Genomic DNA, 27,517 nt, shown 5'->3' with positions numbered 1-27,517 from the left:
ATTTCTAGCCTGTCCAGTAGCAGCTTTACACTCTTGCTCCTGTATCCTACACCTTCCGAGTAAGCTAGAAATAATTTTTCACATTCCATCTAAGCATTAATGCAGCGCTGACCCATTCCTTCCAACTCTCTCTCAATTTTAACGGAGATTTCTTCAAAGAGTAAATCATAGTCTTGATTATATTTTTGCCGCAGTTGACATTTTTTGAAGAAATTGCCATTATTCTGACGGGAATACCTTCCGTAACAAATTTTACACTTAGATAGTTGAATTGGGTAAAAAACATTTTGAGATCCTTATCCGATCCGCGGATCTACTTTTTTAACGATCCGGCACATCACTAATTCCTATGTATCATAAATAAGAATATTTTTTCACTCTTAAGTCTAAAAAACATGAAAAATTTAACTTTGCTCACTGTTTTATCAACTTTATGCTTGAATTTGGAAAAAGAAAGAGAAAATAGAGTAAAAACTATTCTTGAAGATGTTTAGTGGCAGCAGCAAAGAGTAAATATTAAAAAAAGAAAGAAGCAAAAAGTGCCTTGCAGAAATTTAAAAGAAAAAAAAGAAAGGAACTTGATGTTATGTGAGTTGAATTTGGTACTTTGTATTTTGTTACTCTCAGAATTCAAAGGAAAAGACAAGTTTTAACTTTGTCTTCAACATATATTTTTCATTATTTAAAAATTATGTTTGGAATAGAATTTTATTTCACTTTGCATATTGCAATTCCTCAAGTTGCTGTTTTAATGTGCCTCTATGTGCATGCTATAGAATTGACATAAGAGCAAGTCAACATTTTGGTCTGTAGATCAACCAAGTTGATACTATGGTATACAAGTTCATATATTTAATAATCACTCACCTTGTGACAAGTTATTATTACCTTTCAACTCATCGAAATATATTCATAGCAACAACTCGATTAATTTTTTATTCATAAGTATGTTATGTATGTCGTACACAACATCATTTATATGTAGTTGAGGGGTACGCATGACTACTAACCAACAACATGTATCCCACAACATGTACTGAAAATAAAAATGTTACCTTTATTCCCCTTTAGTTATTCCCTTAGTCATATGTCACAGTATTTGTTGTACAGTATGGGACCCCCAATCTGGAATGCTTGGGAATGCAGCCTTTCCAAATTCCGAAATTTTCTGGATTTAGGATTCTGACTCAAAAAATAGTGAAAACTCTTCTATCGTGCAGTATTTATCATGTATTTCCTGGTTTTGCTTGCTGAATTTCTTTTTTTTAATCAATCTGAATGAAAGTACTTCATTTTGCTAAAACAATAGTCGGAGATAGTTTGCACCTGCATTGGTCCAAGGGTGTTGCTTTTATACCTATACAATGTACATATACAATATGTGTATACAATGTGCCGATCGATACAATAAATAAGTCATATTTTTACTGAAAATAGTTTTATACCTTTGTTCAATAGGCTTTGTATTGCATATTTATAAGAAGAAAAAAAGAATTATTATTAACCAAAAGGGGATGTTAAAAGAGTGCTGCGTAATTATAGCAAAAAGTTTATTTACGCAAAACACGGGACGTATAAAAAAAACGTAAAAAAAAAAGAGAGAGCTGAACTCACAGTATTGTTTCCAATAAGTATACAGAAATAAGTTTCATTATTTTTGGCTGCAGTAATCATCTGCATAGTTTTCAAAAGTCAACTGTTTTATGATTACGATTCTAATTATATATTTTGAAGTTCACATTTGTTTGTTCTTAGTTTCATTTTGATTTCAAAATTTCAGGAAATTTATAAAGACAGAAAGAAGTTTTCAAAGCAAGTATTTGAAGTGGCTTCTTCTGATTTAGTAAACATGGGAATAACTGTTGTATCTTACACAATTAAAGATATCAGTGATGAAGAGGTAAGAAAAGTTCTACAACAAAGTAAATTTTTTAACTGAAAACCAATTTTCTTTTTTGACTATTGATTATGTATATTAGTATGCAACCACTTACCGCATTGATTCTCAACCACATACTTGAGGCTACTTGCATTAGATATTCTGGAAGTCTGCTACAACCTGCACATTGATTTATACCTTATCTATCGCCGACGTACTTATTCTGGTATGGGTTTTACTGATGTGATGATTGAGGGCAAAAACAGGGTGTCCGCGCACCTGGAAAGTCATGGATTTCAACTATCTTCGAAAATGGTCATGGAAAATCATGATTTTCAGCAAAAAATGCTCGAAAATAATGGAAACTGTCAACTGGTCATGGATTTTTAGTTCAAGATCATGCATATTTATTGAATTCTACATATTAGGAGCAAAACTTAAGCATCTTAGCCATTTATTATGCTTTTATGTGTCAGTCTCGATTTTTCACATTTCGGCACCCGATTGCATTTGCTCCTATAAACCTTAGGACCCCCGTCAACCTTAGGGGTTGAACCTTAGGACCCCCCCCCCCCCGTAACGGCCCTTAATCTTTCTGATTTGTTAGCAAAGGAAGATTCTATCATGGAAATAACGCAAGTGATCTTGGATGCCTTAATGCTCTGCAAAGAATTACAGAGAAAAATTCTTAATGACTGCTAAAAGACCATCATAGCCAGCTCCTCTTTATAAACAGAACATGAAATTAGTTTATTTTTTCTTTATGCATGTTGTGCATAAAAGTCAATATAAGTACACATTAAACTTATTATACAATTACTCATCACTAGAATGAAGTATTTTGTTATCTACGGAACCAAACCCCTATTTTAACACTAGTATTACGTCTCAATTTATGCGGCTTTTCCGTAAAACGTAAACCCTCCTAAAACGAGGGCCTACTATAAATAAGTTAAAACTCTGTAATTATTTCATGTAGTTATTGTTGCATAGATTGATTTTTTGTTGCAATAGTAGCTGAGTTAGTTTCATTGCACTTTAATTTAAATTTTTTGAAGCATATGTCCAAAACATAGATCAGATGGCTGCAATTTAATTTTCACAAAACACTTATTCAGGTATTCTTGTGAAAAATTAATGTTTCTTTTTCTGGAAAAATTGCATCCTATAAGTCATGGAAAGTTAGGAGCAGAAGTCATAGAAGGTCAAGGAAAGTCATGTATATCAAAATTTGAAATGTAGCAGATACCCTGCAAAAAACAATCTTCACATAAGTGATGCAAAGTACCCCAAACTGAAATCTTTGAAGAAAGAAAATTGTCGATTTGCCAAATGAAATTCCAATTTTCCTGAATGATAAAATATGAGTATGCACACACGTCATTCATACATGCCATCTAATGAGAAGGCACATTAAGCATCACATAAGTGATGCAGTGTACCCCAAACTAAAATTTTTGATGGGGGGAAAATTGCCAATTTCCCAAATGAAATTCCCATTTTCCTGAATGATAAAATACAAGCATACACATACTTCATTCATACATACCATTTAATGAGAAGGCACATTAAGCATCATTAAAAAACAATTTAAAAAATTATGAAATAAGAAAAAAACATATCTATGTTGCAGGCTTGGAGTAATTGTCAATTACGTTATCGTAATCCGAGTAATTGATTACATTTTTGTGTAATCATAATCTAGCAATAGGATTCTCGTAATCTTGTACTGTCCAACCACGGATTGTATGGAATTTTCAAATGTCCAGATAAGACAAATCTATCTGAATGAGGGGCAAAAGTAAAAATTTGATGCCAGTATTCCGTTCATTCGAATGAGACTCTGCTTCTACAAAAACTGGCATCGCTAAAAAAATAGATTTGTCCATTTCCGGCTGCAAAACAAAAGTTTGTCTTGCCATACAATCTGTGGTCAGACAGTAATCGTTATTTTAATCAAGTGATTCTTGTATAATTGTAATTGTAATCTAAATTTAAGTAATTGTAATTTCCCATTGTAATCATGTGATCCTGACTAGTTAAAAGTGACAACTTTTGAGTTGCGACTATGCAAATGATGGAGATGAAGCTTTTTAGTCAGAATCTAAAGTGTTGCTGTTTAGTGGTCGTGAAGGGCTATTTGTAAAAGAGGATCATAAATGAGCCTATTCGGTTGCTACCCTGCCGTAGGTGCATTTGGCAGGAACGTCTCCGCGGATTTTAGGATTGGACATCAATTTTCCTTTTCATCTGTCAATGGCAGGCAAACAAGCAAAGCCCTGAAGTGAAGCTGCCATCTTGGAAAGAACAATATCAAAAGATCACAAAGACATGTTTTCAGGAACTTACGCACAGGTGTGGGTCAGGAGCCACAAGACACGTATAAAGCGTGCTAGTGCTTTTATGCATTTGATTGTCCTCACTTTTTTTTTTGACATTTTTGGAGAATGTCAATTTAAGACATTCGAAATCAAGAACTAAAAGTAAGTTCATTTTCTTCTTCTAAAAGGGTTATGTATGTTGGTATGATTTAAAAGAATGTAAAATGATGCAGTAGGACCCCGATTTTAAGTTGTCCATTTCATACATTATCATGCTTAGTATGTCATTTTCTGCTGGTCCCTGAAAATTTTGATACTGATAATGTTAAAATTTTCCAGATTTAACATAACCCTTATTCAAATATTCTGCTTAATATGTTTTTGTACTAAGATACCAAAATCATTTTTCTCTTATAGGACTCACACAAGTGTTTATTTTTTTTCCTTTCTTTTTTTTTTAAAGATAAATTTGCTGTATAGCTGTTAGAAGCCACTCTGGAACTCTTTATGTTCTTTTTTTTTGTTTGAATAATTGGAGGAAACCTGCTTACAGACAATCTTCCTTCAGCCAAATTGAGGACCAGAGCTTTGGTGCTCTTTGACTTGAAAATCTTCCAGAAGTTGATAACACATTATCATCTCATCTAATCACAAATTACTTTGGTATTTGATTTAACACCAGCTCCTGATGAGAGTAATGAAGATGATGGGAAAAAAAAAAAAAGAAAGATGTACCCACAGCTAATCAAGCGATTCAAAGCTTAAAAATGCTAAAGCAATTTTTGTTTGAGAATTTGTACGTTAAATTTGCAATTAAACTAAAGAACAAGTTGAGGAAAATTTGTTAATATGGAATGTGGTTTTAAAGAAATTAAGTAAAAAAAAAAAAAGATTTCTTTTACATGTTCATTAATAGGGATCAATATTTAAACAATACACACAGAGTTTCAGCCCTGCACTCGATTTTACGTTTTCCCGCCTGGTACGTCTTTTATCACTAATCCGACAGAAAATGTAAAGTCGGGATTTCACTGTATCATGGAAAAAAATTCTGCTCCTCAGAAATTCCCTTTTCCTGCTCCTGCCCAGGGCACGAGCCCCAGGTTCCTGTGTGATAAATAGAACCTGGTTATCTTTATAATATTTGTTAATAAAAAATCATAATTTTTCAACTATGGTGTTGTTACCACAAATGTTTAATAAGAATAATACACAAAAATGCAATGAGAATAATATACAAAAAAATATATGTGTGTTGTGTGTATGTGTTTGTTCCCCAAGAGTTTGTAATCTCAATCAAAATCATAATTGGCATATCATAATTGTAATCAATTACATTTTTTACGTAATCTAATCTTCTCTGTAATCTCCTATTTTCTAGGCTCTTAATCATAATCGCAATCAATTACATTTTCTCGTAATTGACTCCAAGCCTGCTAAGTTGCAATATTGTCAATAATGCCGAATCATCAGCAAAATTTGCTGAATAAGGAATTTTTTGGAACTGAAATGATGTCAAACAAATTAGTAAACTAGTTAAGCCGGTTCAACCTTTGTATGAAGGATGAATGTGTGGTACTATTGCTACAGTAGAAATTTTCTCCAGCTCCAAAAAAATTTTATATTCCTGCAAATTTTTATGTAGTTTATAGTTTTATAATCATCCACTTGATATATGCATAGTTTTAGGCTAAAATTTAAGTATTCACTTACACATTATTCAAGTCCCCAATACTGTGTTGTCATGCTTACATAAGGTAGATTCGCTATTTTTACAAGATGCACCATACAGCCATGCTAAGCGCAAAAGTTTTATCTGCATCTGAGTTCAAAATGAGAAATTGCCGTTTAAACTCATGTGACTCCATGTATTTGATACGAAGGCAACTTTTTCAGATTTTTTTAAAAGATATTTCCTATTCATTAATGACCATAAAACATTTTATTTAGGTAAAGTATGACAAAGGATCACTTGGTGAACGTAACTCAATTTTAGTAAAAAGTGCACATACGACTTTTATGCTTACCACTGCAGTACAGCCATTATATCATACAGTTGATTAAAAGAAATTATTTCACATTTGTTTCATTAGTGTCTTGTGATTTTTTTTTATAAAATGAAAAAAAAAAAAAGTGTCTTTAAAACATCATGACTTGTGGAGAGTACAATTGAATCATGAGACAAAAATTTTTGAGTGGAATATTTTAATAAAATGTTTAAACTGCTATGTAGTTTCAATACATTGCCTCTGCACTAGAAAAGTCAGCATGAACTTTAAAGAACATATATATTTGCAAGTTCATTGTAAAGGTGTCCAGGATTGGATATATATTTGTGTGTGTAATAATTATAAAAAAATATATTATAAGTAAAAATTTAACTCGGAATTTTGTTAATGGGTTCAAAATGCATTTTCAAAAAAATTAAAAAAGGTGACTTAAATTATGTCTACATTAAAAAGAAATATATGTCTTTACTAAAAGCATATCCTTTAAAATCTGTTTAAAAAAATGGATGAATCAAGGTATTAAATAGTATTGGCTATGAATATGTTTTGAATAATCAAATTAATTGTTTATAATTTTGTTTTGTACATGTAGGGGTACCTTAAAGCTTTGGGAATGGCACGAACTGCTGAAGTAAAACGTGATGCTCGCATGGGTGAAGCTGAAGCCCGTAGAGATTCCCAAATAAAGGTGAGTTTCAAGATTTTTTAATAATAAAAAAAAAAAAAATCTTCCAATCATAATCATAAAATAAAACTGTGTAAGCAGTTCTGTAACTAATAGTTTGTCAAATGAGTATTTAGACACACGGCAGTGTGTCAGCCAAGTTGAGAAATCAGGCAATGCATTTGCCAGTGTGTATCTTACACAAACCATTTCAAGCTACTTTTGATCCCCTCATTTCTCAAAAACTGTTAAATCTACGTGCTTGAAATTTTGTTTGTTGCATAGAAGACCTAAATCCTAAATTTCATGAATGTACCTCTCTTAGTTAAATAATTATTAAGATATAAAAAGTGTCATTTTTTACACTCACTCATCAAAATGTTTACAAAATTCCAAGTGCCTCACATACTTGAAATTTGGCACAAAGAAAGATTTTCATACACATGTAAAGGAAAATAATCTAAAAAGTCACAAAACTACATTAATATACCAAAAAACTACGCTATTTTTTATTAGCATCATGGCGCGATCACTTTGCGGCACATTTACAAAATGTTTCGCCAAATAAATCAAAACAAAGCACTGCTTTTCAAACATTGCCATTACAAGATTATTGAAGTTTAAAATTTAATGTTTAACTTTTATACAGAACAGGGCTTTAAACAATACTTAAAGTTTTACTAAAATGAAAAATGATCCATCAAATAATTAAATTCGGAAATCTACAACTTGAATTCGCCACACTGCTGTCATTTAAGAATTTAGCCAAAGAGTTAAAACATTAAACACCTTCTTTGGGGTAAAATGTAGGCTTCAGACATCTGTGATGTAAATGTAATTCAAAGGAATAGAAAAAGAAATAAAAAACAAATGCACATTTTACGATCTTCGTTATGATAATTCCCTGGAAAATATAGAAATTGCAGACAGATTTTGAAGACTATGAGTTTTCACAGTTTTTCCAATTTATGTCAAATTTGTGGGCGCAAAAGACTAAAAGCTAAGGTACTTGGACCATGCTGATAAAGGCAGAAACAGACGATTGTTGCCCAAAATTGGCAATTGCGCCAAGTCCCCAGTTACTGACACATCTTCAAAACTACTAGTAAAAGAAAAACAGTACACCTTAAAAGCAGGGGGAAAAAAGGAATAATTTATCTGTACACTCTTTTACATTTAATTATCTGAATTAGAACATAACCTTTGGTTTCACTTATTGGATTTAAAACATTTGCAAGTTAGTTTATAATTCGAGTAGTCAAATGTTTTTAAAACAGTTTACTGATGACTAAAACCTGCCACTAGTTTAAAATCCATTATCAAAGAAAGCAAAAAATTGTTTTCAAAATGAATTGAAGAACATGGGAAAATCCAACATCTGTAAGGAACTGCCATGGAACTTGGTACCCGTTTAGATCTGAACTCTTTTGTCGGTGACACCGTCTACCTCGAACCTCATTTCGATCGAACTTGGCTCTTTTTTTTCACATTTATATGCTTTGTTCAGATTTTTCTTTCCTAAATTTTATTAAATTCTAATATAATCAATTAAGGACTAAATTTTAAATACTCTGCTGTGAAGAATTCTGCCTTAGAAAGTCTTATTTTTCATTTATGTTTTGAATACCTTAAAAAGACATTCAAATGTCCTTACTTTCAATTTTAAATGCTTCTTTCTCTTGCTATCTCTTTTAGGTTTCATAGTATTTTTTGGTAGAAGCATTGCTCTATTGTAAATGCTAATGCTAAACAGTGCAGAGACTGTTGCAATGCCTCACATCATGATGACCACAATATTGTTCTCTTCATTAGAGTTACCAACTCTCCGTATTTTGGTGGGAGGCTTCCAATTTTCAACCGAATCTTCCGCTTAGCAGTTTTTTTTCCTCATAATTTTTCATTGCTTATAAATTTGCCTGTTTCAAAACCTTATCTTTATATTTTAATTTTTTTCATTTTTTTTAAGAATGAGAATCATGAGTTGAATTGAAAAGACAAAATAAGCCGTTGATAAGCATCAAACTAACCTTAAGATGGAGGAAAATTACTTTTTGTTGATGTACAACTGTTTCGATAAATATGCCGACTGCTGTGGTGTAAACGTAAATAACTTCAAAGTGTCATTGAATCTTTATTGTAGGCTTCGAAGACTTTCTTCTAGTTATGAGTTTGAACCTGCCACTTATCTGGTTTGCTTGTACCCATTGAATTAAAAACATGCTTTATCAAGGACTTTCCTGTAAAACAAGTGCTGGTATAAAAACTGCACAATTTAAAGCTACAGTCAGACCTTGATATCTCATATATCATTATCTTGAAACACTTGATGTCTTGAAAAAAAGTTTTCCCCTGCATTTTCCAGACGAACTCCTATGTATTTTCCTTAGTTATCTCAAAATTTATTTTTTGAAACCCTTGTTATGTCGAAATTTTTGCTCCTAAATAAAACTTCATTTGTCTTTTTTCTTTGGCAATTTTTGCTGTAAAACCAGTTCCAGAGACAATTGCTTGAAGTTTTTCATCCCTTTTCTGGGAAATTTTGCGAATAGGGGGTTCGGGCAAGATAATAAAAGAGTGTAGGTATGAGGATGGTGCTGTAAATCTTTTTATCTCAGTGTCTTCCCCGGAGTCTAGAATCTTTGTGCATTTCTTTCAAACATGTTGTCCACTTCGAGAACAGGGTCAGATTTCAAGCAAAAATGAAAAATGCATTCATCATTTTCCTCATTTCGTTTTTAAAATTCCTACGAATTTACTGTCAAAGTTTTGATGGCTCTAGATCAGTTGAAATACCGTGATTTTAAACTTAAGGGATGCGTTGTCCTATCGGATTCTCAAGCGGCTATTGAGGCGATAGCATCGATAAAGAGCTGCAAATCGCAGGAAATTTCTGAATGTCGCAGTTTTATTAACGATCTGGTGCAGCAGAATATTAAAGTGGCGTTGCAGTGGATCCCTGCATACTGTGGGATTAGAGGAAACGAGCTTGCTGATGCTCTGGCCAAGAGGGGGTCTGCTATTATTCAACTACCAAATGAGCCAGTCTCATTCAATGCAATAAAGTTATATATAAGGAAAAAATCAAGAGTTTTTTTTTTTGGCAAGACCTAAAAGCTAGAAGCAACCACAAAGTTAGGTTTATCAACCGTGATTTTGTCCCTTCAGCACCAAGAGCAGAGTCAGTGGATTTGTTTCGACTTTTAACTGGCCATGACTATTTACCAAAACATCTTTACCGCTTAAGGATTGTGAAGAGTCCCAATTGTCCCCTTTGCAATTCAAACGAAGAAATGGACATTCGTCACCTGCACACTTGCACCCAGCTTTCCAGACGTAGCCTGTGTGACCGTTATTGGGTAGCAAGAGAGCGTATCGGCAGCTAAATATTTCACTCTATTGTTTCTGTATTGTTCCTTGTTCTATGTATTGTGTTTGTTTTTGCTATTTTGTTCTTTGTAACCTTTTCTTGCTGCCAGCCATTGGAAATAAAAAAAAAGTTTTGAATGCTAGGGGCTACCGGTTGCGGATAAAATTAGAATTTTCAAATTTTTAGATAAAGAAACAGTCGAAATCATTGTTCATTTCATTGTCTCATCTTGTATGCCTTTGACAATCATTAAATTTGAATCTCCAATATTGAAAAGTAAATTATTAATCATAACTCAAAGTGGTCCCATAGTACATATATAAATGTATATGGTGTATGTTTTTGTAATTGTGAGAGCTACTTGTATATTTCTTTCAAAACCTTGATAGTTCAAAAAGTCAATATCTCCGAATTTTTCCCCCCTCCAAGAGATTTGAAATATCAAGGTTGTACTGTATTTGCCCTTTTCTAATATTGCAACTTTTAAATTCTAGGAAGCAATTGCAGAGGAGGAAAGAATGGCTGCTAGATATCTGAATGATACTGAAATTGCCAAAGCTCAAAGAGATTTTGAATTAAAAAAAGCTGCATATGATATGGAAGTAAACACAAAGGTAATTTAAGTATACTTTGTATCTATTAGTGACACAGCCACAAGAGGGGGTTTGGGTTAAATACCACCTAGAACTCTAACAAATTCTCTCTCCCTCCTCCTCAATAGGGGGTGAAAAAACAGTACTCAAACTTTTTTAAATGAGGGAAGTGCAACTGAATAGGGAGCAACGGTTAACTAAATATCTTACTGCTACTGAGTTGGAAGCAACCCGAAATTACTTTCCAATTCTCAAACATACATGTAATTTTATGTGATGAGCACCAATAATGGTATGAGAGGGTTAAAATGGTCTTAAAAAATAAATGGTCCTTTCTCAAAAAGTCTTATACTACACCTTATCTCTCCTCCCTTTGTCACATGTCACTCTATTTGTTTTTAAACAAATTCTTATTAAAATGTGTGATGTTACCCCTTTCTTCCCCTTTTCACAAACTGGTACAATTTCACAAGCCTCCTTCCTCCTCCAAGCGATACTGAAAATCCCTCCCAGAATTTTTTTCTGGCTGTGTCATTGTATTCTGTGCACCTAAATTGTAAATATCTAGTTCATTGTCTAAAAATTTCAATGTGAGAAGTAGGATTTTTTTATGTCAAATGTTATAAAAATGAAAAGATTTTGTAATTTCAATTATAGAAAGCAGAATCTGATCTTGCATATAACTTGCAAGCTGCCAAAACTAGACAACGTATCAAGGAAGAACAAATGCAGGTAAAAGTCATTGAACGAACTCAAGATATACAAGTGCAAGAACAAGAAATAATGCGAAAAGAGAGAGAATTAGAGGCTACCGTTCGTCGACCAGCTGAAGCCGAGAAGTATAAATTGGAGAAATTAGCAGAAGCTAATAGGTAATTATATTTTGCCAAGAATTATACTTTTTATTTTCATATAAAATATGGCAGAATTATTTTTTTTTACTAGGAACTTTTTCACTCATTTTGTTTCTCATAGTTTTTTTAAAATACATCTTTTGGCATTAATATTGTACATTTTATAAATTATCAAAAATATTCTTTTCAAGCAATCACTTTTTTTTTAGCTGTGGATGATTTTCTGAAGCAAAAATGTTTGACTTGTCTAAGTTCAAGTATTCGCTTCCATAAACAGGATTCACAATGAATTTTTGTATCTGCATTGCAATGCAGCTAAAATGTGCAATATTTGAATTAACAGAAAGCTGAAAGACATGTCACAGTTAACAGTGATTAGAAAGTCATTGTTACTGAAAAATTAAAAAAAAAATCTAGGAAAAGTATGATAAATATGGCTGATGTTAAAAAATCAATACTAACGTACAGAAAATTCATTTGTTTCGTTCGAGATGCACTGATGAAGGATGTTTTTTTCTTAGAAATACTGAGCAAATTAAAATTTCTTATTTTTTTCTCATTGAGTAAAACGTGATCTCAAATGAAAAATTTTATCACAATGTAGCCTTAATATATGCATCAAATTATTTTTGAAGTTGTGTAAAATAAAGTTTGAATATCTTAATATATAAAAATCTTCTGTGCGGACATTTGTCACCATAAGGCTTTTTAACGGCTGGACCGATTTTGATGAAATTTTTTGTGTGTAATTAAGTTGTGGCAAGCATGGTTTTGAAGCGCGATGGATAGAATTGGAAACGTTTTTGTTAATTAATTTAAACATTGGATGGTTGTATCTCCCAAATGATTAATATTTATTTTAACCTATTGTTGAGCGAGAATTGAAATAAATATTTAACCCATTGCCAAAGGACAGTACATAGGCCAGCTCTGCTTTTTGCAATGAAATTTCCTACTGTGATAATGTCAATTGATAAATGGATAAAACGTAGAGAGAGAGTGAAGCCTACATTTCGTAAAAGCAACGATTTAGATCCCGAGATATATTTTAAAGTAAAGTACTGGAAGGTTCACGCAAGGCAAAACGTGTGTTCTGTCGTCGTAGTTGAACCATGTGACCGGATCAGTGCTTCAGGTTTTCCTAACCAAATGATCAGAAAGTACCGTACCTAGCAACATTTGTTTCTCGGCTCAAATCCATCTGAGTTTTGACACCGATGTCAAGAATACTTTAAGGATTATCAAACTAATCTGTACATTATTAAAGGAAAAGATGATGGAATTTAAAGACGAACCAAATTTTATTTTTGTTCAGAGAAATTACAACGGGGTAGTTCTGAACACAAAAGATCAGTACAGTAGAAGATCGGGGATATTTAGATAATTGGGAATCTGGTGCGGTCGTCTCATTTTTGGCGTTAATAACTTTATTTTGGTAACCCTGCTGATTTATAGTAGCCCTGTGTAAATAGATGTTTCCGTTCTCTTTGTTTAGCTTTGCAACGAAAAACACCTCTCGCGCAGGCGCTGGAGCCAAAAATTGACGCCAATGAAAAAAGATTGCCAGATTCCCAATTATAGAAATATCCCCGGAAGATCTTTATCTTTGGTGAAAGAACAAATTAAGCAATATATGAAGTTTTAAAAGTTTTCGTTCAAAAGATCAGACTGCTAATCTGTAAGAGTTGGCTTCCCTCTCTGATCGGCTGGATTACAGTGGTGGCTTGGCGACTTTGGCTATGAACAATAGAGTTGCATAATCATTTGTTTACCTTTTAAAGCTACTGCTAATGTAATTTATTGTATTTTTTGTTTATTTGGCGAACTATTTCAAATTGCAAAGAATTGCTTTTCATTTTTAAAGGGTTTTTAGTCATTTTAATTGAAGAATGTGTTTATTTTACAACGGGAGGGGGTGGGAGGTGATGAGTGATTTTCGCTTATTCAGAGAACTGTTTTTACCTTTATAAATCTTTTAAACAATATCCTTTCGATTTTTTTTATTCTTTTTCATGTGGGGGATGTTGCAGCAGGATTTCCCATTTGCTCTAGATGGGTAGTTAGTTTTTCACACTTAATATTTGAGTACGCTTTTTATCGTTTGAGTATGTCTGAAGGAACAAACCATCAAGTATGGGGGGAAAATAGTTAATAAAACAACTGCTCAGTGGGCATTAGATAAATCAAGTTGTAATAAATATACGCATTCTGATACCAAGCAGCTTAAATCATTTTCTTTTTACTTATTTTTTTTCAAAAAAAAAAAAAAAAAAGGTTTAAACACTTGATAGTTTATTGAAATTTTTTAACTTTTCAATTTACAAAGTTTGAACAGAACAACGTCTGTCGGGTCCTCTAGTTAGGTACAGAAAGTTTAAGTGATTTTCAATTAATATTTCAACAATTTACTTATTGTTTTCTTTTCTTTTTGGCCTAAAATTAGTCAGGTTTTTTGTATTGTGCAAACTTTTCTAATATTTTGCCAGAAACAAATTTTGCTATGGTGTTTTATTTCTTCTTCATTGGCTTCACAGACATTTGTGAGTCAAAGCTTCTTCTGAATGTTCTTCTAGTCAGCTCTGCTCTTGGCTTGGGTCTGCCAGTTGATCACTATCAGTGCTTTAAAATCCTCGTTAATAACTGTATTTTGTGTTTCTAAAATTTTCCTAGATTGACTCCAAGCGTGCAGTCCCATATAATTTCTACATTCTTTATTCTTTAAATTTTATAACAAGAGTTGTGTCATAATGTGGGTTTGTCAGCCCCTCAACCCTAACCTGGAGTATTTGTCTCCTGATATAATCTCGAGGGGCAGGGAACTCTGCTATATCTCCAAGCACTGGGAACCTATTTTAGTTAACTTTGACAACATAAATAGATTACCTGGGACTATTTTACTTTGGTCACTAAAGTTCTTTGTACTACCTTGTCTTGTTCATTGATAAATTTTTATTTGTGTGTGTACAAGTGTTTTTCTTTTTTTAAAAAGTTATATACAGGGCTCTGGCTAGAAGAAATTTAGGTTCATTAATGAAACATTCACAAAAATTGGATCAATCAAAATGAATCTTTCACAGAATTCTGATCAGATCTTTTACAAATTGTTTATTGAAAGAGCAAATCTGAAGTTAAAATAATATATTTCGGTGTGTAACCCGATAATTATTTTAAAAAAAACTAAATTTGCAATGAAAACTGAATAAAACCTCCAACTGTAAAAAACTTGTCAACCCTGGTTAGTGTCATGGCTCCTTCCCTTGATTCATTACTATAAATAGCTGCCAAGTGCTCCGTTTTTTCCCGGAGTTTCTCCGATTTTTATTGCGTACTCCGAAAATCCGATTTATTCCAAATAACTCCGTTTTTTGACTTTGCTTGTACACTTTTCGATTTCTGAGGAAAAAGAAGAAATTTCCCTATTCTGGAAGGTAGGAATTGTGCACAAACTCAACAAAAGAGGAAGCAATTTTATGCCCTGGAAGCATTAGTGTCAAGATAAACACTGAGTGGGAGCGCTAATGGATCGGAGAACATCGTTTTTTCATTGAGCATTTCAGCTACGGGCAAAACGTAGCCGCCATGTTTGGTCATTCAGAAGATGGAAATAGACGATGCTTAAGTACTTTCGTTTTCAAAGACAAAGCAGAATTGGGGGTTTCTTTTAACTGCAAACTAATAAAAATCAGCAAAATGTGCTACAAAATGTTTTTTTTTTTTGGTTATTTTAAATAATTTTATTGAGAAATGAAAACAAGTATACTGTTTAAAATTTCATCTTATCCCTATTGCTTTGGACACGAATGTGCTAAAGATTCTCAATTAAATTGTAGTTTCATGGGGATTTTTTATTTTCAAATTATTTTCATGCAACAAATTCAAAATTTTATATCTGAATTTTTGACTTAGTCGCCATATTTGGTCATTTGCAAGATTTAAGTACATAAAACTCTTTAAGTGACCAAGTTTTTAAAATCAGAATTAGATGTTTATTGCAATGCAAACTACTAAAAATAATGCGAAATGGGCTTTTTTTTTTTTTTTTTTTCCGGAAAATTCTTAATTTTTTTCTTGAAAAATGAAAAAAAAATTTCTTCAGAATATTATGTTATCCTGATTGGTTTGGATGCTAATGTGCTAAAAACTGTCTATTTCATCTAATTTTTTTGTTTTTTTAAGGATTATTAATTATTTATAATTACTTTTAATGCAACAAATTCAAAAATCTATCATCTTATTTGCATTGTTGCCATGTTTGGTCATTTGCAATATGGAAGTAGACAAGACTATTAATAGCCTAAGTTTCCGAAAACAGAATTGGTTGTTTGTCTCAATGCAAACTATTAAAAATAACAAAAGGCAAAAAGTTATGGTTTTTTTTTAATTATTTTTTTGAAAGAAAAATTTTATCTGTATTTGATCCTTATTGCCTCGGAGGCTTTGTTATAAGCTGAAACCATTTCATCTAAAATGAAGGTTCCTGCTGACTTCTCATTTATTTATTTATTTTTTTTAATAAATCAGAAATCTATTTTAACTTGAATTTTCCATGTACAAAAAAAGTATTGAATGACTCTATTTTAAAATGTGTGAAGTCCTATTCATCTATTTTTTTCATGAAAGTTGTAAAAACTGCCCTATCTCCCCTCCAGTTTGTGTTTTAAAACTTGGTGACAGTGGTGGCCACTAAGTTTTTGGAGTCTAGTGGCCACTGGCCACCTAGAAGATTTCCAAGTCTTGACCTTTACTATGAGTTGCTTTACTTCCAAGTATAAGAAGTAATCGTGTTTTTTTTTTTTTTTTAAATCTTTAATATGTTCTTATGCAATGCATTTTCAATACATGTAGGATATGTATAAAGGAATATTTTAAAAAAGGGTTGCAGTTTTATTAAATCAAACAGTAATCATGTTTTTTTTTAATTTTCAATATGTAACCACGTAATGATGCTTTTTTTAATGTAAAATATTTTTATCTTATACTTGATTGTAGTTTTGTTGAAAATCTAACATGAAAATTCAGAAACGCATTGTAATGGTGCTTAGAACTTATTGAAGCTTACGGTACTGAAGGAAGGTTTAGCACAGGCCACGATTTGGTGCTCCTATTTTAACCCTCATTGCTCCTATTTTTTCCCTTAAGTGCTCCTATTTTTTTTATCTTGAGGTTGGCAGCTATGCTATATGTATAAATTTTGAAATTTCAATTTATTTCATTTTTCACAAAATCAGTTGATTTTTTTTGCAAAATTGTTGGACTTAGCATAAAAAAGGGACCATGTGAAAAATCCTGGAATGACCTATAATGCATATAAATTTAGCTATTAAGAATAATTTTAAGACATTATGCTTTTCTGTTCCATTTTTTATGAGTCACTAATCATACCAAATTTGCTTTTTAGAAATAGAGTTATTATGGAAGCTGAGGCTGAAGCAGAAGCCATTCGGGTAACCTTTACATTTTAATTGTAGTTTAAATTCGTTTACATATGTGTGTTGCATGCCTGCTAACCACTTTTAATTAACAAATAGTTACAATTTTACAGAGTTCGCTAATATATATCGGTCAATATATATCCAATATTTATTTTTCAGCTACAGTATTTGCAGTACAAAAATTATATTAATCATAGTAATATTGTTCATTTATTATTAAAAACAACCAAAATATTATGAACTATATTTTTATCATGTATTAATACATTATTAATGTAAGAAAGTAATATAATAAAATTATTAGCAGGTAATGTAACAATTTTAATTCATATTAAAAGTGCCTAATTAAATATTAAACATTGGTCAGAAAAAAAGAAAATGTCTTATGACTGCAATGGCTAATCTAAATTGTTTATTTTTGAATCAAATAACTGTGCAAAAGTAAGTAACAGAAGTAAAATGAGTAGAAACAGCTAATGCTAAATTAACTGTATTAAAATATATAACAGTGTAAAATGAAATCGGTATAAATAATGAAAAAAAAAAAACATATTGTAATAATAATAATATAAGAAAATAAAAAGTGATTTGAGGATACATTTACCGTTACAAGACTTTAGTTTTTGCTGATTGAAAAAATCGGATGTCTATCAAAACATAGGATATTTTCGATATTTTAGGGCTTTGATTTTGTAGCGTGTCAATAGCAACCCTGCAATATTTTATTTTAAACTAAACTTGTCTAGTTGTAGAGAAATATCTGGTTGTATTATACGCAGTAGGAATGTTTTTAATAGTTTTTTCATTAAGAAATATAGTAATTATTTGTAGTTTTTATGTAATTTTTACAAACTATGTATCATCAAGCTATTATTTTGCTCTGAATTAACCTGTTTTTGTATGCCTTCAGTTGAGGGGCGAAGCAGAGGCCTTCGCTGTGGAAGCAAAGGCTAAAGCAGAAGCTGAACAAATGGCAAAGAAAGCTGATGCTTTCAAGGAGTACAAAGATGCAGCCATGGTGGATATGTTCTTGGAAACCTTGCCAAAGGTCAGCGTTAAGTTGTTTTTGTTTTTTAATTTTTCAGTTTAATAATAAAATAGGGACTATCAAAAAATTATGGAAGAAAAAATCAAATTGGTGAATCAAGTTACTGGCAAAAGCACTCGGTACTCTTCAAAGTTACTGTTGTACTTTACAATGTCCTCGTTCTTGCAACTGAGAAACTAGTTATTGGGGCAGTAATCGATCTTTGAAATAGCTATTTGCAGCATTTTCATGATGATTTGTGCTTTATTTGTTGACTTTTTGTTGTATGCACATTAAAATGGTTCACATTTGGATAGAAAGTTAAATAAAAATTCAGGAAAAAGTGGGAAAGAGCATTAAATCTGAAGATAAATTGAAATGTTTAATGACCAAAAATAAAACCAATTGTATAAAATTAGTTCTAATAATGAAAAAAAAAAAAAAAAAAACTTTTTTAAAAATAAGTTGTAGCATTTTTTTTTTTTGTATTTGCATTCAATTTTTATAATCTATCAAAAAAAAAAAAGTCAAACTTTTTACAGTTGTATTATTTTTAACAACACAATTTATTCATCACTTAAATAACCTAATAATATTTTTTTAAAACTTTTTTGAAAGTTTAACACTCAAGTAATAAGAATGTCTATGGCTGCAAGGGAGGCTGAGGGGAAGTATGAAAACTAAATTAATTGAAGAAATAAAACAGATAATAGAGAAAACCATTTTAATTTTGAGTAGATAAGAATTTTATCCATAGTTTGAAACCAAAATCGCAACTTCCAAAATCCTCAAATGAAAATAGTTTAAATGTATCACTTTTTTTTTCAAAGTTGAACATGGTTGCACAGATGCATTTCTTAATTCCCCCCCCCCCCCCGTTTCCTTTAAACAGATACAGAAAAGTATATGTTTACATTTGTTTTAAATATTTATTTTTACGTATTATGTTTTGTTGAAGTTTTCTATTGTATATAGTTAAAATTTCTTCAAAATTTAGGTTGCTGCAGAAATTTCTGCTCCACTCTCTCAATGCCGAAAGGTGACGATGGTTTCATCTGGGAAAGGTGATATAGGAGCAAGTAAATTGACTGGAGAAGTTTTGGACATTATTTCTAAAGTGCCACAAGTAGTGAGCCAACTTACTGGTGTTAACATCACCCATGTAAGAACTTTTTTTTAATTGGAAGTGGTAATCGTTTATGCATGTATCAATTTGAGTACTTTTCTGCTTGCATTCCCTTTTGTTTTCTCCCTCTTTCTTTTATTTGCTGATGAAACAAACATTTTTATTTTATCCTTTTCCCATAATGTTGCTTTTTGTTTATTTTTAAGCAAAATATCTATTTTTTCCAGAAAGCAGGACAATTCTAGAAATTCATTAATACAAGTGTTAAACTTAAAACACAGTAAGTGTCTTAGTTTCCCATGATTTTGTTTCACTTTATGCAATTTAAAAATGCACCTTGCCAATTCATAATCTTTTCCCTGCATTTGCATGAAAATAACTTTGTTACTTTTTGTTTTGCATGTATATTTGTAAAATTGTTGCTTTGTTTTGTGAACTGTGTTTTGAAAATAATATGAATAACTGCAAACTAATGAAAGTAATTGAGAACATGCTAAAAATTGTTTTCTTTTTTTAATTTTTAAATATGTATCTAATTTTCTTGAAAAATAAAATTTGTTCTTAAAAATTAATCTTATCTTCATTGCCTTGGATGCAAATGTGCTGAAAACCTTTCTACTGAATTGTAATTTCATGAAGATTTGTTGTTCTTAAATTGTTTTCATGCTTAAAGTTCAAAAAAAAATTTAATTCTTGGCATAGCCGCCATATTTGGTCACTCCCAAGATGGAAGTACACAAAATTTTTTAAGTGCCTATGTTTGCGAAAACAACATTAGATGTTTATTGCAATGCAAACTGTTGAAAACAATGCAAAATGTGCTTTTTTGTGTGGATAATTTAATTATTTTCTAGTAAAATGCAAAATTTTATCTTTAGAACATTGTTTTTATTCTTATTGGTTTAGACGCTTATGTGATAAAAACATACTATTTTGTCTTAATTGTAGTTTTTTAAGTATTATTAATTTTTTATTACTACTTTTATGCTACAAATTCAAAAATCTACTTATTATCTTAAATTTTTCACTTAGTTGCCATATTTGGTCATTTGCAAGATGGATGTAGACCTAAATTTCCAAAAACAGAATTGCATGTTTATCTCAATGTAAACAAATGAAACAAACATGAAATGTGCAATAAATAATTTAATTTAATGTTTTAATTTTAATGTAAGCATCCTCTATTATGCGAAAGAAAAAAGAATTGATGATTATTTATTGGCATGGGGCCTATGATTGGCGGATGTTGATTGTTGTTATTATGCCTTATATGGTATGCTGATCGATGCAACAAATTATCCATATTTATACTGAAAACTAGCTTTGTATTTTGCTCACTATGTTTTGTGTTATATACTAATAAGAAAATAAACAGAAACATAGTATTTTAAACCAAAAGCAGATGCTATAAGATTGCTGCACAATTACAGCAAAACTCTAATATTACGCATGACACGTGGCATCGAAGAAATGCTAAAATAAGAACTTTGTTTTCAACAAGTAGCAAACGAATGAAATCAATTTTAAACAAAATGTTGAAAAAAAAACTTAAATTTTGAAAGAAAAAAGAAAAAATTCCAAGATTCCCTTTTTTCTTTAATCCAATAGTAAAAGTTTCAGTTCTTTTGCAAGGCTACTTTAAATAATTTAATCATTTTGAAAATATCGAAATTTAAACTTAATTTTGAATGAAGCGAGTAACCTGGAATTTTCTAAAAATCGACCTGGAAAAGTCAGGGAATTTTTTTATCCACAAGTGTATGAACCCTGAAAACAGATTTTTCAATGAAGACAGGATGGCGTCAAATAATCTGTTGCAAAAAATGGGCAGAAGGTTTAATTTCATTTTAATTTATCATGAATTTTGCTGGAACTAGTACAGATCTGTACAATGAATACGTGTGACAGCAGTGAAAAAGAGGGAGTCAAAAAATACAGGTTTAGGATTTAAATTTATAAAAACTTTCAGAAGAAGACTCCCTTATCATTATTAAAGACCGTCATAAATTTTGTTTTTAAGGCTCGATTTCAAAACAATTTCTGCGGCAGAGCCGTGAGTGAATTTCTTTCTACAATCCCATTATCAAAAATCATCTAAAATAGAGTTTCTGGAAACTCAATTTCAAACACCTGCCTGTGAACGGCCCCTGAACCCCCAGCTCATTAATATTCCCAAAGATCGCCTAAAACTGCCTTTTTAAAGATACAAGTTTGAAAATTTTCTGTTGAAGGTCCCCAACACCCCTTCCAAGGTCCCCAACCCCCCTCCGCTGTTCTTGCAAACATCTTAAAAAATAGTCTTAAAATTCGTTTATAGAGCTTAAATTCTGAAACATGTCCAGAAAAAGCTTACAAGAACTCCTCCCCCCCATTTCACATTATCATTGCAGGTTGGCTAAAATAGTGTTTTTATAGCATCAATTTTGATAAACTGCCAAAAAAAATGTTGCATTTTTAGCAGATGAAAGCTCAAAAAATACCCCCCCCCCTTCCCGAAACATGATTGAACATTGAAAACAATCTACAACTGCATTTTTGAAGTTTCGATTTCAAACAACTGCCGCAGAAGAGCCATGGAACTTCAACACTACTTAACATTGCCAGAGATCGTCTAAAACTGCTTTTATAGAACTACAATTTCAAATTAGTTCCAAGGAAGAACCCATGAACTCCCTTCTCTTTATCCTTACTGAAGATTGTCTAAAACAGTGCTATTGGAGTTTTTATTTCGAAAAATTGCTGCAAAGGGCCATTGAGACCAAACTTTACTGATGATCGTCAAAAACTATGTGTTAGAACCAAGTTTCCGTGGGAGAGTTTCCAAAAACTCCCCCTCCTAAAATCATCGAAACTTTCGTTTTAGGAGCTTTAGTTTTGAAACATTGACTGCCGTCTAACGTTGCCAAAGATTGCTTACAATCATGTTTTTAATACTTTAATTTCAAAAATTTTTAAAACATAACCGAAGACAATCCACAGTTGCTTTTTTTAGAGGTCTCAATTTTGTAAAATTGCCGTGGGAGGGTTCACAAGCTTAACCTTAACAAATATCGTCTAAAACAGCGTTTTTAGTACTACAATTTCAAAAAAGTTCCGCCCCCCCCTCGCTAACATTACCAAACGTTATTTAAAACTGAGTTTTTGGTGTTTCAATTTCTAAAAGTTGCCGCAAGAAGGGCACGAAAACTTTTCTCTCTCCAACATTACTAAAGGAGGTCTAAAACTGCATTTTTAGAACTACAATTTTGAAAAAATTCAAGGCCGTAGCTAATACTCTCTTTTCCTGAAATAATCGAAGCAATCTGCAATTGCATTTCTAGAGCTTCAATTTTGAAAAATTTCTGTGGGAGAGCCACCATGCCTCTCCTCACCTTAAACATTATCAAAGATGGTTTGAAACTACAATTTCAAACATTTTCCGGTTGTGAAAACACGAAGAAACTTTTGTTTCCGAGTTTACATAAAACTTATCAACCCGGTTCTTATCGCTTAGACCTAGTAAAGACTCTCTCCCAAAACAAGAGCCGAATCCACTATATCACTCTATTTTAAAATATGTTAGGGGAAAAGGTTTGATGAGCACTTGCTAAAACACATACCTTCCTTCTTAGTTTTTTGCTCTAACGAGGGACCTGAGAAATTAAATATTATCATTATCTTAAAAGGTAACCGCAACACTCAAAAAAGTTCCAAGCAAACGACAAAACTTCACCAGATCCTAAATTTATTGTTTGCTTGTACTTGTGTTTGCAGTCGTAAATGTAAACAATTCGTTTTAGCATTTGTTGAATTTTTTTTCCTGAAGCAACTCTAATTCTTGAATTTCTTTCAGATATTATTTTTATTAATACAGAAAACGTGAATTTAACTGGAAATTTGTAACTCTAAAAAGTGTTATGCTTAACCTAATTTAAAAACGAGTTAGGAAAATTTTTGGGGGGATTTTGTGCCATTGAGCTTGGGGGTGGGGTGGGGGGGGAGGGCACCCCTGTTGGTAGTTGGCAGTTAACATGCTAAAAAATGCAGGACAAGCATCATATTTTAAAGAAAAACTCTTCAACATGAAATATATAACTATATACTGGTTGCATTGAAGGGTTTGTAACCTATATTGGGTTCATTTAAGTTGTACAATATTTGTGTCATATTAGATCTCTGGCTTCTTAGCAATGGAGCTAAATAAAGGGTTAAATTGTTATTGAAGTTATCAAATATTGCGTTATCGTTAAGAATTTGAATAAAATTCGGTAGGCAGGAGACAAGTTTTATGTCTTTGCTTTACCTTTCTAGCATTACTTCTTTTAATTCATATATGTGGGGAGCATCTATGTTCAAATATGTGAGCAGTTAATTTGTAGGATAGAACTTTGTCTAGACTGCCTCTTTTTCAGAACTACTTTTTACTTGAACTGATTATATGTAATGCTTTTGATCTGTAAAGTATTTAAATATAAATGCTGCTAAATGATAACATTTACTGACATTGTAGTCATCTTTAATATTTTTTTACTTGCATTTTTAAAAACTTGTTCCCATTTTTGTTTTATGTGTGTGAGTTTTTACTTTTCTGCAAACTCATGTCTATTAACTTTATATTTTAAGCAATTTTTTGTGGTCGTCAGTAGTGGGTAGAAAAAAATTTAGTAGTTTCCACTCCTTTTTCTCTTGTTGGTTTAAAATAAATAAATAAAAAATAAGGGTACAAGAAATTAGCTTTCAAATTGCTTCTGAATTATAAAAACCATCAGTTTGAATAAAGGTTAATATAACTAAATAAGGTTATTAACATTAATTGTAGAATCAAGTGTTAATTATGTTAATTGTATAATCAAACTGGGAATTGTTTCTTTTTTGTGTGGAATTGCTTCTCTCTACTTAAAATTTTTTTTCACACTTTCATTCATAATTTCATTCTTCCACAACTTATCAACTAAGAGCAAAATGTCCCTTCAAACAATTCACTGGAAAAAAAAGAAGAGAATAACACGTGTGGGTTTAGAGATAGTGGCGACTGAGTGGCAAATAATTTTGTTTGTTGCCTTTTTTTACTCAGTCAGCATGTGGCGACTGCTTGTTAATTTTAACACAGGTGTTTTAACAATTAACACAATGCTTGAGGTTTGGTAATGCCACAAAAAAAAAGTATGTTCAAATCTTTTAAACTAGTCTTGTTAAACAAAATACTGTTAAAGATTTCGGCGGGGCATGGCCCCTTCCTTGTGTTTTCCCCTCGTTGTCATCATAGATCCTTTTACTTCAGATATTACAGATACTCTTGTAACTACATAACTACAGATACTCTAGTCATATTCCTTAACGAGATATTAAAACTTTTCAGTTCGTTTAAAACAAATGAAACATAACTAATATTTCAATATTATCTTATTTTATATTAATGGTAGCAAAGCAATATGTTTTTCCTAGCAAGTACCTTTAAAAATACTGCAATTACATAACATCTCTTGTTTTTCAGAGCATGAAACTTGCTCAGGCAGCTATGTGAAAATACATAGAAAAAATTTGTTCTTCAAAGGAGATCTGGAAAATTATTTTTGACAGTTTGACTTGCCTGTGTATCGTGCATGCTATACTTTTTGTATATATTTTATCAAGAGACATTATTGTCTTTTACATTATTAAATATCTTTTTCACTCTACTATTTTTCTTGTTGTTGCTGTTTTCATCATCTTGACATTGATGTATTTACCAGATGCTTAACATGTAAAGTTTTGTACGTATATTTTGTGCCTTTCTCGTGTGATTTAATTTTTATATACTTTTTGCTTTGAAATACATTTTCATCCTCTTCATTACCATATAGTACCAAATATTGTCACATGCTCATACCTTCACTTTAATTTCCCAAATGCTGGAATTATAAAATAACTTATGTAGTTTTTTCTATAATATGAGGATTTCTCAATTGTTATCAATGCTCAAAAGTTTCATTTTGGGAAAAGACATGCCTTATTTCATTAGACTAGTATAGATTTTTTTGAAATATTATAATTTTACCTGTAATATAAATTTTTTGACTCATTTTCCACTTATTGTAAAACTCCATGCCTTAAGTGGCTCGATCCTCTTTTCAGTATTTTTTCTCCAAAGTATTTTGGAAAATTAAAAATCCAATTTTAAATCTTTTAAGAGATTGAGCTTTTGAAGTTATGAATTGTAGTAAATTATGTCAAATCATTTTTGGTTGTTACTTTTTTTTAAGGAACAATTTTCAGCTTTGGGTTTGTAAAGAGCAGTAATACATGCAGAAAATTTTTATATCATATTGTGATCCCTATTATTCTGTCCCTGTCATATATGATTTCGAATGTTATTCAAAATGACTGTGCTAAAGTTTGGAATAGTGTGAATTGTTTACTTCATTGTGATTTAAAAAGGTTTTTTTTTTTTGCAGAGTTTTCAATTTTCCGACCAGTATAATGAAAATATACTTCAAATAATAATAATAATTAGCTTATATTTAGTGTATAATTTTTAGTTGCAATTCGAAACAAGTAAGTGTTGGTTATAACAAATGTTATTTTTGATTTGCAAAACATAGTTCCTTTTTATATTTTAGTTTTAAGTTTTAAGCGGTAAGTTAGTGTTTTAATGTAAAGCGCACTAGTTATCTAGTCAAGTGAAAAAGTTGTTAATTAATATAATTTTATTTTGGAATATTTTTACTTTCTGTTTAAATGTATTTTTATTTGATATTTTATTTCTTTTGTTTTTGTTCATTATTTTTAGATTTGTTTTTTTTTTTTTTTTTGGTTTTTGCATTGGAGGGAAAATATTTATTTCAATATTTAATATGCTTTTAAACTTAATTACAATGTTTAATTATTTTAATCTTCAAATTTTAAAGGTGCCATACATTTTTGAAGAAAACACTCGTATTATGTGCATGCAATGTGTGTGTGTTTTTTTCTGAAAAATGCTTAAAGTAATTTTGTTTTTTATTGATGTGTCTTTTATTTTATAACATTTGCTATTTTTTTTATCAAGAGCTGTCTTCACAATTTTACATGCATTTGCTAATGTATGAAGAAATTAGCTACATAAATTAAGATGCAGCTGTTGTATGCAAAGCTACATCTCAGCTAGATGTAGATATATGCATTCTTTGACCCTGACAAATGATGGAAAAAATGAGAGAAAAAGTGAGGATAGCACTAAGCATATTATTTTTGTATGCTTTTTAATACGTATTTTTTGTTAATACATATAATATTTGTTGTTTTATTTCAATTTTTATTGTTGCATTTAGTAACATTGTTTCTGTATGTTGTAGTTATATTATTTGAAATGGAATCTTTAAAAAGAAAGTTCAGTTCCCAGAACCTGAAGCAGAGAAAATTGCTATATTTCTCTCCTTCCCCAACAACTGATATAAGACTCTATACACTTCATCTTTCATGATTAAATACTTAACGATATGGAAAATTGCATATTATATTCACAGATTTAGCATCAGTATAATGTTTGAAAGATTGAATTTAAAAAATGTGAAAGAATATAATGTAAAACACCGTTAAAGGGCCACTTCTTTGGTAGTGGCCACTTCAAGATTTAAAATGCACTAGTAGTGACCACAGTGATTTATATTTTTAAACTGTAGGCCTACAATATTAATTTCCCTCTTGAAACTCAAGGAGTGTTTTATAGCAAAATGCTTTCTAAATCTTTCCAACTTCTAAAAAAATACCCAAATTTCAAATTGCTAAATTTTTATCATTTTTTTCTCAAACCTCAAATTTGATCCAGCAGTGGCTACTCCAAAATCAAAAAATTTCAGTGATGGCTATCTGACATTTTCCTATCTGAAGTATTTACATTACTTATTTTAAAACCAAATAACTGATGAATAAAATTTATTCAATGTGATAGTTTCTTTAAGTACCAACAAAAAATCACATTATTATTGTTCATTTGTTTCTTCTAAGTACAACTTGAAGTGGCCACTACTGGAGCACTGGCCACTACTGGTGTCTTAATTAATCTGTTTTTTTAAAGCTTATTTCTTATCTCATTTTTAATTCCATTTATTTTTAAGCAAATAACTCACATATAGATCCAGTTTCAGGCTGCAAAATTTTCAATTTGTTTTTCAATAAGCAGTTACCACCCTTAAGTCAGGGCTAAGGCAGAATTACAAGCAGTATACTGAGAGCCTTGTTAGGACAATGATTTACTTTCAATTGATTGAGCTTGAAAGTAATCTTAGCTTCAAGGAAAGGACATCTG

At 31.2% G+C, this 27,517-nt stretch overlaps 1 protein-coding gene across 2 annotated transcripts in view; it reads left to right on the top strand.

The window, feature by feature from the left end:
- The window catches only part of LOC129230031 (flotillin-1-like), a 33,571-nt gene extending 6,792 nt beyond the window's left edge, over positions 1-26,779 (top strand). The window contains exons 5-13 of one of the 2 annotated variants that reach the window (XM_054864426.1): positions 1,781-1,900; positions 6,802-6,897; positions 10,735-10,854; positions 11,491-11,705; positions 17,086-17,131; positions 18,030-18,167; positions 19,144-19,308; positions 19,500-19,552; positions 24,746-26,779. In XM_054864426.1, the coding sequence (XP_054720401.1) occupies positions 1,781-1,900; positions 6,802-6,897; positions 10,735-10,854; positions 11,491-11,705; positions 17,086-17,131; positions 18,030-18,167; positions 19,144-19,308; positions 19,500-19,517 (918 nt within the window). In that variant the 3' untranslated portion in view covers positions 19,518-19,552; positions 24,746-26,779. The remainder of the gene's footprint in view (positions 1-1,780; positions 1,901-6,801; positions 6,898-10,734; positions 10,855-11,490; positions 11,706-17,085; positions 17,132-18,029; positions 18,168-19,143; positions 19,309-19,499; positions 19,553-24,745) is intronic. The other variant, XM_054864418.1, reaches the window with a different exon arrangement.
- The last annotated feature ends 738 nt before the right edge of the window (positions 26,780-27,517 follow it).

This window comes from Uloborus diversus, chromosome 1 (assembly GCF_026930045.1).
Source record: "Uloborus diversus isolate 005 chromosome 1, Udiv.v.3.1, whole genome shotgun sequence".
Lineage (NCBI taxonomy): Eukaryota > Metazoa > Arthropoda > Arachnida > Araneae > Uloboridae > Uloborus > Uloborus diversus.
Note: the sequence above shows the minus strand (reverse complement) of the source record. Positions and strands in the feature narration are given on the sequence as shown.